General features: G+C 40.8%; 1 protein-coding gene across 1 annotated transcript in view; it reads right to left on the bottom strand.

The window, feature by feature from the left end:
- LOC126195661 (vesicular glutamate transporter 1) overlaps nucleotides 1-14035 on the bottom strand; it is a 213356-nt gene that overhangs the window by 65320 nt on the left and 134001 nt on the right. The window contains exons 7-8 of the mRNA XM_049934286.1: nucleotides 12876-13050; nucleotides 4193-4482 (exon numbers count right to left, since the gene is read on the bottom strand). Coding sequence (XP_049790243.1) covers nucleotides 4193-4482; nucleotides 12876-13050 — 465 coding nt within the window. The remainder of the gene's footprint in view (nucleotides 1-4192; nucleotides 4483-12875; nucleotides 13051-14035) is intronic.

Here is a 14035-nt window from a genome sequence, read left to right as displayed (position 1 = left end):
AAAATCTCTGTCATGTCACGTTACAGATCTAGCTATCTACCGTGTTCGAGTACGGTTTGTAATTTATCAGTAAGGTGTGTGCTGACTTTGGTACCTAGGGTAAATTTTTCTACTTGTTGCTGAAGCCAGTTGGGCGTGTTATTTAAACTTTACTTACACACCTTCCCTCGTTATCCATTTTCTTCAATTTTTTTTTTTTTTGATAGAGGCTCATTGTCTGTTTTGATCTGATAACTAAATTTCTTTCATGTTAGATTTATGATTATGGTACACACGTTAACTGAAATGTTTTTCTCTCTGTTTTACTTCAGCTTCTGCTTTTTTTGGTGTATGGTGATAACTAACCACCGGAGAGCGCTGGAAGTCAGCAGTTTGATATCTCAAGTTCAATTATTCAGTTTTTAATTCTAAAATCGTATTTCTAATTTTGTTGCATTCACTTGAATGTCTCATTCTTTACACCGCTTTCTGGAATACCTTTCAAAAATAAAATTTTTCTCTGATTTAAAGGTCCTGTTTTTGTCACCTAGCGCCTTACCATTCCCATGTCACAGCTAATAATAGAAATTTACAAATAATTAATTGGTAAATCTACTCACATGGATTAGTTAAAAGCCTCAAGGTTTTGAATATATCTTTACAATGAGCCTGATTACTATTTTTGGAATTATTTATATTACCCTTTCCTATAGTTTAAAAGCTGTATTCATATTTCGTGCATTTGTTGCCCAGAAAAGAATTCCACTGCTAAGGATTGATGTTTCATGTGAGACTAGAGGCCCTGGCTGTTACAGACTGATGACAGGATTATGAGAGGATACCGTGGTGATGGAAGCTCTGTTTGTGTATTTCGACCGTCAATTCAAATAAAAAACTGTGCCAGTGGCCTGGTTCACGCGACAAAGTAAGGCAGAATATTGGGAATCAGAAGCTATAGAAAGCCAAGTAATCTCTCAGCGCAACTCAGCATTTCCGACTGACTTCTCTGTGCTTTGGTCTTTTTCAGTGATGGTCTTCAGTGTATAGATCAAAGGTAAGAAGTCGATGCTGAATCTTTATTGCTGATCCTCATTTTTTTTATTATTTACTCTCATGAACGCTCTGTCATTAATGTTAGTGGGATGTAAGTTTCTCCTTCCATAATTCCTTGTTGAGAAGATGAAGAGATATTACAATAAGAAAACGAAGTTCACACTGTGCATGCCGTCATCTGGTATGCCCTCTCGAACTGTTAATTAGCGTATAGTACTTTTTTTACGAATGATAATCTTTTAAAAAAAACTACGCAGTAGAAAATTTGGTTAGTTCTGATTAAGAAAATTATAACCTCTCTGAATGTCTGCATGCTCCCAATTGATTGACTGTAGACCTAACACATCTAAAACTGAGGCGAAAGATTGCGAAACCGTGAAACTTCAGTTTGAGAATCGATATTCATTACTAGATATTTTGAGTTTGTTACACAGTCTACATTTAACAGTGTCATTTTCTCCTCTTCAAAATGACATTTATAGCATGTGATGTCCTTATCTTCAATACAACTTTATTGCGTATTGCCCAGTTGTAAATTTCCATAAGGGTAGCATTTGCTTTTTGTGTGGAGAGAGTTTTCTTGTTTTTTTCTAGAGTAACACTGTTAGGAAAATCTTTGATGTGTATCAGGAACAGTATTGGTCCTAATGTACTGTCCTGAGGAAAACTTATATTAATACACTGATGTTAATATATTTTGTTTCTGATGTTTTGCTGTAGTTGACGTTTACGTTGTCTCTACCCTTTGCGCCTTTTCTTCTAGGTATGATAGGAACTAATCATGAGGTACACCTCTTGTGCGTTATCATCGTAGCTTATATAGTGGCATCTTATGGCAAACGATATCAAAAGCCTTTGTCAGACCTAAGTAAATTTCTCTGATACAACAGAATTAAGCATCATTTTTGTAAATTCTACTATGATTAATTCTGTACTTTTACCAATTCAGAACCCAAACTGTGATTTACTTAAGAGTGTTGTTTTTACTTCATTTTGCTTCCTCCTCCAGGACCAGGCTGTCAGCTTGTGTTGGCCTCAATTTTGCTGACATCTCTACATGAGATGACCAACATATCTTCTTCCAGGAGGACGCTACAAATTTTAGAATTTTGTCCTACATTCTAAAACTACAGTTTTTCCCGTTTCTCATGGTTTAGAAAATTCTGTCATTCAGCAAGAATGTATTATTTTAATTACTACCGTATCTCTTCATCGCTTCATTTTACTTAATTCATAACTTTCTCTAATTTGAGGAACCGCATTTAACACGATGAAAATCTGTTTCGATTCTTTGTTCCATTCACCCCGTTCTCGCTTGCATACATAATGAGGTTTGACACAGGCGTAGTCTTATACAAGTTAAGTTAATTTGTTCTCTCACCTTACATTTCAATGTTCACCGAAGTTTTCTTCACATGTACTGAAATCGATTGAACTTTTTCTTCACTTCGTCACCATCTTTAAAGAGATAAATTACAACCAAGATAAATAAAGCTTGAAACTTGTTCTAGTTTGATCGTCATTTATTACCTAGGCTGTGATTGGGAACTTTCTCTGCTGTACCATAACTTTTGTGGTCCCACATATCTGAAAATTATAGCTCTTACAAATGATATTTAGTATGAATCTGCAGAAAGCATGGTGTTTATGTATATATTGTTATTCAGTTTTATTCCAGGATGGACATGTTGTTTGCAGGTTCAATAATTTCGGCATATACTGAGGTGAGTTGAAGACGGGCTGCAACCTTGGCCTACTCCTTGATTAATTAGAATTTCTTTCGCTCCAGATCCAAAACAATTTTTGTCTTTGCGCACGTATCTCGAATAACTTGAATAAAGTGTTTGGGGAAGGAATTTTTTTTCATTATGCTCTAAAACTGCTCCCTGTCTACCGTATCAAAACATATTATGTAATCAACAATCCGTCACAGTTGCAGTACATATCTTTGGCGACTAGTTTCGAACCCACTGATTCATTCTCAAGCTTGGCCTACTGAGACTGCAATACATTTTTATAAAATGTTCGTAAATGACTGTCAAAATCAACATGTGCTGACTTAGCAAATCAGTTTGATCCTGACTAGCTAAGCAGGGATACGTTGATTTTATGTATTGCCGTTGATGGTTGTTATTAAGATCAGGTATTGTCAGTGCAGTCTCCATAGGCCAGACTTGAGAATGAAGCGGCTGGTTCGAAACTAGTAGCCAAACGTATGTACCGCAGATGTGGCAGATTGTTAACGAACGCTTCATGAAATTTTAAAGAGGGTGCTGCCCTGTGTCAGCAAAATGACGGAACTGAAAAAAAAGTTATGTAATTAACGAAGTGAACCAGTTTTTAAGTTAAATTTTCTACTCCGGTATTTGTTTTAAGCTAAATATATTATCTGTGCAAGATCTCACTTTTCTGAATCCATATTTTTCTTCCAGTAAGACAAAGTGTGTTATAATCTTCAATATATTGTTTATTATTTTAGCTTATATTATATACGCACCATATAGCAGACTTATTAAACGATAGTTATTACAAGGACTTTATTCACCTTGCTTTAAAAATGAGATTACTTTAGTTTTTCTTCATAAACTGGGTATGATTTCCATCTGCCAACTTAGATTACTAATATTAAGTACTATACTTTAAGAATGATCCTGCCGTATTTGAGAAGGTCCAAATTCATTTTATCCAGCGGGACTGCATATATTTACAGGTCTGATGGAGTTACATTTACCTGGAAACACACTGAGTCTCAACTTTAGCTTTGATGGAAACTGAAGTAATGAACTAAATCGTGCCAAGCCGTACTTGAACGTAGTCCCCCCCCTTACTAGGCAGATGTGCAATCCAGTACCCCACCCTGGCTTTCTGGCAGACTCAGTTGCACGGACTTAGACCGATGCCCTCACTAACACAAAAAATTCACTCCTCATCAGCAGGAGACCTGGTTTCAAGTCCCGACCTTGTAACTTCATTACTTCAGCTTCTGTCCTCATTTTTAAGGGTTTCAGTACTTTACTAAGTTCCTCTGTATCTACTGGGTCATTTCCTGCAGTACCGTTATGCATACTTTGGTCTTCTTGTGGTTGTAATTTATTAATCTGTATTTCATAACTGATTCTAACTTGAATAATAAGAGTTAATCCAGAAACTCGAGACTTACCTCCTCTATGGTCATGTTGAAAGAGCTCTGGAGATAGGGCGCCTGGAAGAGAACGAGCAGGTAGAAGTTCCAGGAGCGACAGAAGTTGGCCACGACGATGGCGTAGACGGGAAGTGACGTGAGGAAGGCGCCCCAAGGGGTCGTCGACATTGTCGGCATGGCCTGGTTCACCGACTGCCCCAGCGACTGTTCGATGTATTGCAGCTCACGCGCCGATATGCTCGGGTGCTTCGACGGCTTCTCGAAGCTCAGCCACAGCCAGAACAAGTACCACAGCAGGCCCACCACGCCTGTGGGCACACGAAAATGTTCAAATGTGTGTGAAATCTTATGAGACTTAACTGCTAAGGTCATCAGTCCCTAAGCTTACACACTACTTAACCTAAATTATCCTAAGGACGAACACACACACCCATGCACGAGGAAGGACTCGAACCTCCGCCGGAACCAGCCGCACAGTCCATGACTGCAGCGCCCAAGACCGCTCTGCCAATCCCGCGAGGCCTGTGGGCACACGCCACTGTAAGGCGACGCTACACGTCTCCTGGTAACAACTGCGTAAATGTCTCGATAAACTTTATAGGAGTGTGAGACATAATTGCTGCCTAAGACAAAATGGAAATGAGCGTATGGCATTGTTGGCCGGGAGGCCCTTATCCGGGGAAGTACGGCCGCCAAGTGCAAGTCTTCTTTCATTTTACGCCACATTGGCCAACTCGCGCGCAGGGACGGGAATGAAATGATAATGAGGACAACATAACACCCAGTCCCCGAGCGGAGAAAAATCTCCAACCCAGCCGGGAACTGAACTCGGGCCTGCTTGCTTGGAAGGCGAGCACGTCACCACCCTCCGACAGTACATTCAAATGACAAAAGTCATGGGATACCTCCTAATATAGTGTAGGACCTTCTTTTTCTCTGCCTAGTGCAGCAACTCGATATCGTATGAACTCTACAAGTGGCTGGAAGTCCGCTGGAGAAATATTGAGCCATCCTGCCTCTAAGCCGCCCAAAACTGCGAAAGTGTTGCCGGTGTAGAATTTTGTTCACGAATTAACCTCTCGATTACGTACTGCCGAGCGATATGGGTTGCCAAATCACTCGCTCGAACTGTCCAGAATATTCCAATCGTGAACCATTATGTCCCAGTGACATTGCGCATTGTCATCTATAAAAAATTCTGTTATTGTTTGGGAACATGAAGTTCATGAATGGCTGAAAATGGTCTGCAGGTAGATGAACATAACCATTTACAGTCAATGATCGCTTCAGTTGGACCAGAGCCACCACCAGCTTCCATAGTACTTTGTTGACAACTTGGGTCCAAAGCTTCGTGGAGTCTGCACCACTTTTGAATCCCACCATCAACTGCTACCAACGAAAATTGTGACTCATCTGACCAGGCCACGGTGTTTCAGTCATCTAGGGTCCAACCAATACGGTCATGTTCCCAGGAAAGGCGCTGTAGGTGATCTGCTGTTAGCAGAGGCACTCGCGTCGGTCGTCTGCTGCCGTAGCCCGTTAATGCCAAATTGAACTGCATTGTCCTAACTGATATGTTCGTTGTACGTCTCACATTAATTTCAACACTAATTTCACACAATGTTGCTTCCCTGTTAGCACTGACAACTTTATGCAATCGCCACTGCTCGCGGTCATTAAGTGAATGGTGTCGGCCACTGCATTTCTCGTGGGGAGACGTTAATGCATGAAATTTATCATTCTCGACACATTATTGACACATATCCAAAATCGAGTGTCTCATGCGTCTAGCTTCAATTAGCATTCCACGTTTAAAGTCTGTTAATTCACACCGTGCGGCCATTATTACGCCGGAAGCCTTTTCACATGAATCACCTGATTACAAACGACAGCTCCGACAATGGGAAGCACTTTTATAGCTTGTGTACGCGACACTACAGCCACATGAATGTGTACATATAGCTATCCCATGACTTTTGTCACCTCAATGTATCTCAGATTTCACAATCTCACTAATGGCAACTTTGTCAGAATGTGTGCATATGAAAACAGTGGTAAGTGACAAAAACAAGGCTTTCGATAGTAGCAACTTTGCACTGCTGACTAATTAGTTGCATTTCTAAGCTGCATACTAAATACGGGGTTATTACAAATGATTGAAGCGATTTCACAGCTCTACAATAACTTTATTATTTTAGATATTTTCACAATGCTTTGCACACACATACAAAAACTCAAAAAGTTTTTTTAGGCATTCACAAATGTTCGATATGTGCCCCTTTAGTGATTCGGCAGACATCAAGCCGATAATCAAGTTCCTCCCACACTCGGCGCAGCATGTCCCCATCAATGAGTTCGAAAGCATCGTTGATGCGAGCTCGCAGTTCTGGCACGTTTCTTGGTAGAGGAGGTTTAAACACTTCACCATTAAGAAAAAATGTTGCTTCATCACTGAAAACAAGTTTCGCACTGAGCGCATCCTCTTCCATGAGCTGTTGCAACCGCGCCGAAAATTCACAGCGTTTGACTTTGTCATCGGGTGTCAGGGCTTGTAGCAATTGTAAACGGTAAGGCTTCTGCTTTAGCCTTTTCCGTAAGATTTTCCAAACCGTCGGCTGTGGTACGTTTAGCTCCCTGCTTGCTTTATTCGTCGACTTCTGCGGGCTACGCGTGAAACTTGCCCGCACGCGTTCAACCGTTTCTTCGCTCACTGCAGGCCGACCCGTTGATTTCCCCTTACAGAGGCATCCAGAAGCTTTAAACTGCACATACCATCGCCGAATGGAGTTAGCAGTTGGTGGATCGTTGTTGAACTCCGTCCTGAAGTGTCGTTGCACTGTTATGACTGACTGATGTGAGTGCATTTCAAGCACGACATACGCTTTCTCGGCTCCTGTCGCCATTTTCTCTCACTGCACTCTCGAGCGCTCTGGCAGCAGAAACCTGAAGTGCGGCTTCAGCCGAACAAAACTTTATGAGTTTTTCTACGTATCTGTAGTGTTTCGTGACCATATGTCAATGAATGGAGCTACAGTGAATTTATGAAATCGCTTCAATCATTTGTAATAGCCCTGTACATTCCACAGAAACTTTGACGCCACGAAGAGATAGGCTACCTCAGTCGCAAATTATATACGGAAACTGACAGGCATTTCATTGGTCCCTGGAGCTTAGTAGAAATTTTTTGTCACTAAATGCGAGGAATTTGGAAACGGATAGTTGATACCGATAAATTACGTTAAGCAACTTCATAATTGTGGGGAGTTAATTATTATTTCTGGAGTAGAAACAAATTTAACCCTGTCTCACAGGACAAAGAAAGGATGAAGCGTTCGTTTTTAGGGTTCTGCATCTCATTCGGACGCCGCATGGTAACCGCGTGGTCCAGGGAGTTCGCTCGGGTCCCCCCGTTGGAGGTTCGAGTCCTCCCTCGGGCATGGGTGTGTGTGTTATCCTTAGCGTAAGTTACTTCAAGTTAGCTTAAGTAATGTGTACGCCTAGGGACCGATACCTCAGCAATTTGGTCCCCTAGGAACTTACCACCACACCACATCACAGTCGGTAAAAACGAAAACCTTATGACGTAGCTTAGTTGTTCCTTTGTCTGCCCGTCTGCTAAGGTCATTTTTTCTGAGAAACGGATAGAATTATCGAGTTGAAATTTATTTCAAATACGTCTATGGTCTTGACGGTGTAAAACGTTTGAACTTGTAAGTCAATACAGTCAATAGATATGGCCATTTATCTCAGATATTTTGATACAAACTTCGGTGGCAGGACGAACAGGACTTCTGGTCAGGTGAATACAGGGTTATAAATACAAAGTCAAATATGGGTAATGCGGGATAACGTTTAATAATGAGCAAAAAAGTAGGAACGCGGATAAGCTACAACGAGCAGCATAGTGCACGCATTATTGTAGCCAAGACAGCCAAGAAGCCCAAGCCTACAACATTTAGTTTGCGTGCCCACTAGCTCCGCAGATGATGAACAGACTGAAGAAATCTACGATGAGCTAAAAGAAATTATTCAGATAACTGAGGGAGATAGTAGGAAAAAGAAGAGAAAGAAAAGTAGTAGGTGAATATGGATTGAAAAAGGAAACCACCTGGTAGAATTCTGCACAGAGGATAACTTAATCATAGCTAACATTTGATTTAGGAATCATGAAAGAAGGCTGTATACGTGGAAGGGGCCTGGAGACACCGGAAGGTTTCAGATGGATTATATAATGGTAAGACAGAAATTTAGGATCTAGCTTTAAACTGTGAGACATTTCCAGGGGCAGATGTGGACTCTGACCACAATTTATTGCTTATTAACTCTACATTAAAACTAAAGGACTGCAAAAAGCGAAAGAATTTAAGGAGATGGGACCTGGAGAAGCTGAAAGAACCAGAGGTTGTAGAGAGTTTCAGAGGGAGCATTACGGAACGATTGATAAGAACAGGGAAAAGGAATACATTAGAAGAAGAATGGGTAGCTTTGAGAGCTGATATAAGGAAGACAGCAGAGAATCAAGCACGTAAAAAGACGAAGGTTTGCAGAAATCCTTGGGTAGCCCAAGAGATATTGGATGCAATTGATAAAAGGAGAAAATGTAAAATTGCAGTAAATGAGGCAGGTGAAAAGGAATACAAACATGTCAAAAATGAGATCGACAGGAAGTACAAAATGGACTGCAAAATGGCTAAGCTGGCATGGCTTGAGGACAAATGTAGGGATGAAGAAGCATAAATCGTTAGTAAGATGGATGCCGCCAAGAGGAAAATTAAAGAGACTTCTGGAGAAAAGAGAACCATCTGTACGAAAATCAAGAGATAGATGGAAAACCAGTCGTAAGCAAAGAACGGATAGCAGAAAGGCGAAAGGAGTAAACAGAAGGACCACATAAGAGCGACGGAAGAGGACGTAGATGAAAATCATATGGGAGACATGACACTGCGTGAAGAATTTGGCAGAGCACTGAAAGACCTAAGTGGAAACAAGGCCCGGGAGTAGACGACATTCCGTTAGAACTACTGATAGCCTTGGGAGAGCCAGCCATGAAAAAGCTCTTCCACCCGGTGAGCAAGATGTATGAGACAGGCGAAATGCCCTCAGACTTCAAGGAGAATGTAATAATTACAATACCAAAGAAAGCAGGTATTGACAGGTGTGAAAATTATCGAACTATCACTTTAATAAGTCACGATTGCAAAATAACAACGCGAATTCTCTACAGACGAATGGAAAATCTGGTACAAACCGATCACTTTGGATTATGTAGAAATGTAGGAACACGCGAGGCTATAATGACCCTACGGCTTATCTTAAAAGGTAAGTGTCTAGGATTTGTAGACCTAGAGAAAACGTTTGACAGTGTTGACTGGAATACTCTCTTTCAAATTGTGAAGGTGGCAGGGATAAAATACAGGATGCGAAAAGCTATTTACAGTTCGTACAGTAACCAAATGGAAGTTACAAGTGTCGAGGGGCACGAAAAGGAAGCAGTGGTTGAGAGGGAGTGATAACAGGGTTGTAGCGTAACTCCGATGTTATTCAATCTATATATTGAGTAAGCAGTAAAGGAAACAAAACAAATGGGGTAGGAATTAAGATCTAAGGAGAAGAAATAAAAACTTTGAGGTTTGCCGATGACATTGTAAGTCTGTCAGGAACAGCAGAGGACCTGGAAGAGGAGTTGAACGGAATGGACAGTGTCTTGAAAGGATGATATGACATGAATATCAACAAAAGCAAAACGAGGATAATGGAATGTAGTCCATTTAAATTTGATGATTCTGAGGGAATTAGATTATGAAATGAGACACTTAATGAAAAGATGAGTTTTGCTGTTTTGGAAGAAATATGATGGTCGAAGAAGAGAGGATATAAAATGTAGTCTAGCGATGGCAAGGATAGCGTTTCTGAAGAAGAGAAATTTATTAACCTCCAGTACAGATTTAGGTGTCAGGAGGTCTTTTCTGAAAGTATTTGTATGGAGTGCAGCCATGCATGGAAATGAAATATGGACGATAAACAGTTTAGACAAGAAGAGAATAGAAGATTTTGAAATGTGGTGCTACAGAAGAATGCTGGAGATTATCTGGGTAGATCACCTAACTAATTAGTAGGTACTGAATAGAATTGGGGAGAAGAGGTATTTGTGACGTAAGTAGAGTAGAAGAAGCGATCGGCTGGTAGGACACGTTCCGACGGATCAAGTGATCACCAATTTAGTATATGAGGGTTGCATGGAGGGTAAAAATTGTTAAGGGAGGCCAAGAGATGAATACAGTAAGCAGATTCAGAAGGATGTATGTTGGAGCAGTTACTCGTAGATGAACAGGCTTGCACAGTGGCATGGAGAGCTGGATCAAACCAGTCTTTTGACTGAAAACAACAACAGCAATGTAGGCTGTGTATTGGCGCTCCTAACACACAAATTTTTGTGAGTTACCAATCTACCTAAATAAAAACGTAAATATTGATTTGGTCAAAATCGTAAACCTCCGAAACTTCTTGACCGATTGCTTCAAAATTATCACAAAACGTTGCATTCTAATACAAGCATTTTTCTAGGTACATATTTCTTTACATATATAACTTTTTGAGATTTTTATAATAAAGTTTCCGTATCATCAAATTTATAAAAAGATATACATTTCATATTTTAACAACAGATATATAAAAGTCTACGCGTATTGCAGTGCAACGTTAAGTCAAGGTTGTTAGCATTCGGTCAAAAACTTTTGGAGATTTGTGATTAGGAGCAATTACAGTTTCGACTAAGTACAGATTTAGTTGTTTGTTTCTTCAAATACTCGTATATCTGAAAGTTCCTCACGGATTGCTTTGAAATTTTGGCGCAACATGGTATTCGAATATGTCGTATTTTTATAGTGCTACTGGAACAACATCAGATATCTATGTGATATATATCTGTAATAAAAGGGGAAAAACTGTAAAAGATTTGTTCAAAATCGTTTATCTCTGAAAGTTCTTGAGTGATTGCTTTGAAATTTCGTCACAACGTTGAATTCTAATACGGGCGTGTTTCTATGTATCCACTTCGTCAATATATGTATATTTTTAATACATATAATATGTAACATGTAATATGTAACATATAAAATGAAAAAATTGATAATAAAATATCTCAAAATGTACGTTTCCGATTTACTTGAAATTCTTACATTCTACTGTAATAAATGTTTAGACACTTATAGAGTCTATACTATTAATGTAATAATACATATATAAAATATAACTTTGTAACTGGTAGAAGCCGACCTCGGGAAAGATCACATTGGATTCCGTAGAAATGTTGGAACACGTGAGGCAATACTGACCCTACAACTTATCTTAGAAAATAGATTAACGAAAGGCAAACCTACATTCCTAACATTTGTAGACGTAGAGAAAGCTTTTGACAATGTTGACTGGAATACTCTCTTTCAAATTCTGTAGATGGAATGGGTAAAATACAGGGAGCGAAAGGCTATTTACAATTTATACAGAAACCGGATGGCAGTTATAAGAGTCGAGGCGCATGAAAGGGAAGCAGTGGTTGGGAAGGGAGTGAGACAGGGTTCTAGCCTATCCTCTATGTTATTCAATCTGTATATTGAGCAAGCAGTAAGGGAAACGAAAGAAAAATTCGGAGTAGGTATTAAAATTCATGGAGAAGAAATAAAAACTTTGAGGTTCGCCGATGACATTGTAATTCTGTCAGAGACAGCAAAGGACTTGGAAGAGCAGTGGAATGGAATGGACAGTGTCTTAAAAGGAGGATATAAGATGGACATCAACAAAAGCAAAACGAGGATAATGGAACGTAGCCGAATTAGATCGGGTGATGCTTCGGGAATTAGATTAGGAAATGAGAAACTTAAAGTAGTAAAGGAGTTTTGCTATTTTGGGAGCAAAATAACTGATGATGGTCGAAGTAGAGAGGATATAAAATGTAGACTGGCAATGGCAAGGAAAGCGTTTCTGAAGATGAGAAGTTTGTTAACATCGAGTATAGATTAAAGTGTCAGGAAGTCGTTTCTGTAAGTATTTGTATGGAGTGCTGCCTTGTGTGGAAGTGAAACGTGGACGATAAATAGTTTGGACAAGAAGAGAATAGAAGCTTTCGAAATGTGGTGTTACAGAAGAATGCTGAAGATTAGATGGGGAGATCACATAACTAATGAGGAGGTATTGAATAGAATTGGAGAGAAGAGGAGTTTGTGGCACAACTTGACTAGAAGAAGGGATCGGTTGGTAGGACATGTTCTGAGGCATCAAGGGATCACCAATTTAGTATTAGATGGAAGCGTGGAGGGAAAATCGTAGAGGGAGACCAAGAGATGAATGCACTAAGCAGATTCTGAAGGATGTAGGTTGCAGCAGGTACTGGGAGATGAAGAAGCTTGCACAAGATAGAGTAGCATGGAGAGCTGCATCAAACCAGTCTCTGGACTGAAGACAACAACAACAACAACTCTGTAACCGCTGGTGGAATAAATTAAGAAAATTACGAGCAACTGAAACGGATTATTATTCTATAAATGTGTTCCTCAGCACCAGGCGTTCGACTGATCAAATATTTTATACTTTTGACGAGCTGGTGTATTAGTCATGTGGCTAGTTTTTCCAAATGGATACCTCTGGCGCCTGCAGGAGACGTAGGCTTAGGTGCAGCGGAAGGGAGGGCAGCGCCGCAAGCACTCACCGTAGAAGTAGAAGGGCGCCTGCCAGCTGATCCCCCCCGCCAGCATGCCGGAGAGCGGCATGCCCAGTACGACGCCGGCGTAGGAGCCGCAGAAGGCCAGCGTCGCGAGCCGAGAGCGCTCCAGCGGCGGCGCCCAGAAGCGCCAGATGCCGTGGCACGCCGGGTAAGTCACGCCCTGCAGCACGACCACACGCACGCCCACACACGTCACAAACTCTGCTTCTGGTACAGCCCTTCACCTTATCACTTCCAGCCGAAGCGATTAATAACGAATAGGTGAAGCAGTCGCTCCTCAGTTTTCTGAAAATGTACTGAAAATGTTATTGTAGAATGAGATTTTCACTCTGCAGCGGAGTGTGCGCTGATATGAAACTTCCTGGCAGATTAAAACTGTGTGCCCGACCGAGACTCAAACTCGGGACCTTTGCCTTTCGCGGCCAACTGCTCTACCATCTGAGCTGCCGAAGAACGACTCACGCCCGGTCCTCACAGCTTTACTTCTGCCAGTATCTCGTCTCCTAGCTTCCAAACTTTACAGAAGATCTCCTGCGAACCTTCGCAGAAGTAAAGCTGTGAGGACCGGGCGTTAGTCGTGCTTCGGTAGCTCAGATGGTAGAGCACTTGCCGCGAAAGGCAAAGGTCCCGAGTTCGAGTCTCGGTCGGGCACACAGTTTTAATCTGCCAGGAAGTTTCACGTGTTATTGTGTTTGGTTAAAGGGCTATCTGGATTTTGGTGATGTGATACAGTTGGAGCAAGCGAGATGTGTTAATTGGTACTATTGATGTTCGGAGTGACGGACGGCATAAGCTAGTATAGTGAAACTGTAATTTCTTTATCCTGGTACAGTGGGCTGTGTGGACGTTGGTATAGTTGGTTCAAAGCACAGGCTTAACATTGAATCTGTACGTTCTGTGTTATCTAACTGCATTACTTGTTCACTCGTGAACAGTCAAATTGTAGCCTTACTTGAGTGTTTATCAGTATCCTGTTAAGGGGTAATTTAAATGAGCTCTCCAGTTTCAGTGAGCATATGTTAACCTACTAGTGTAGTTTAAATTTATAAACTGACTTGGTATTATGCTCTTCGCCCTCGTCCTTTGAGGTTACGTCAAGGGCATTAGTTATTGATTCACCCTTGACTGTATTATTTCAATGTTTG

The sequence above is a fragment of the Schistocerca nitens genome, chromosome 7, assembly GCF_023898315.1.
Source record: "Schistocerca nitens isolate TAMUIC-IGC-003100 chromosome 7, iqSchNite1.1, whole genome shotgun sequence".
NCBI classification, from domain to species: Eukaryota; Metazoa; Arthropoda; class Insecta; order Orthoptera; family Acrididae; genus Schistocerca; species Schistocerca nitens.
This window is presented reverse-complemented; position numbering and strand designations above follow the sequence as displayed.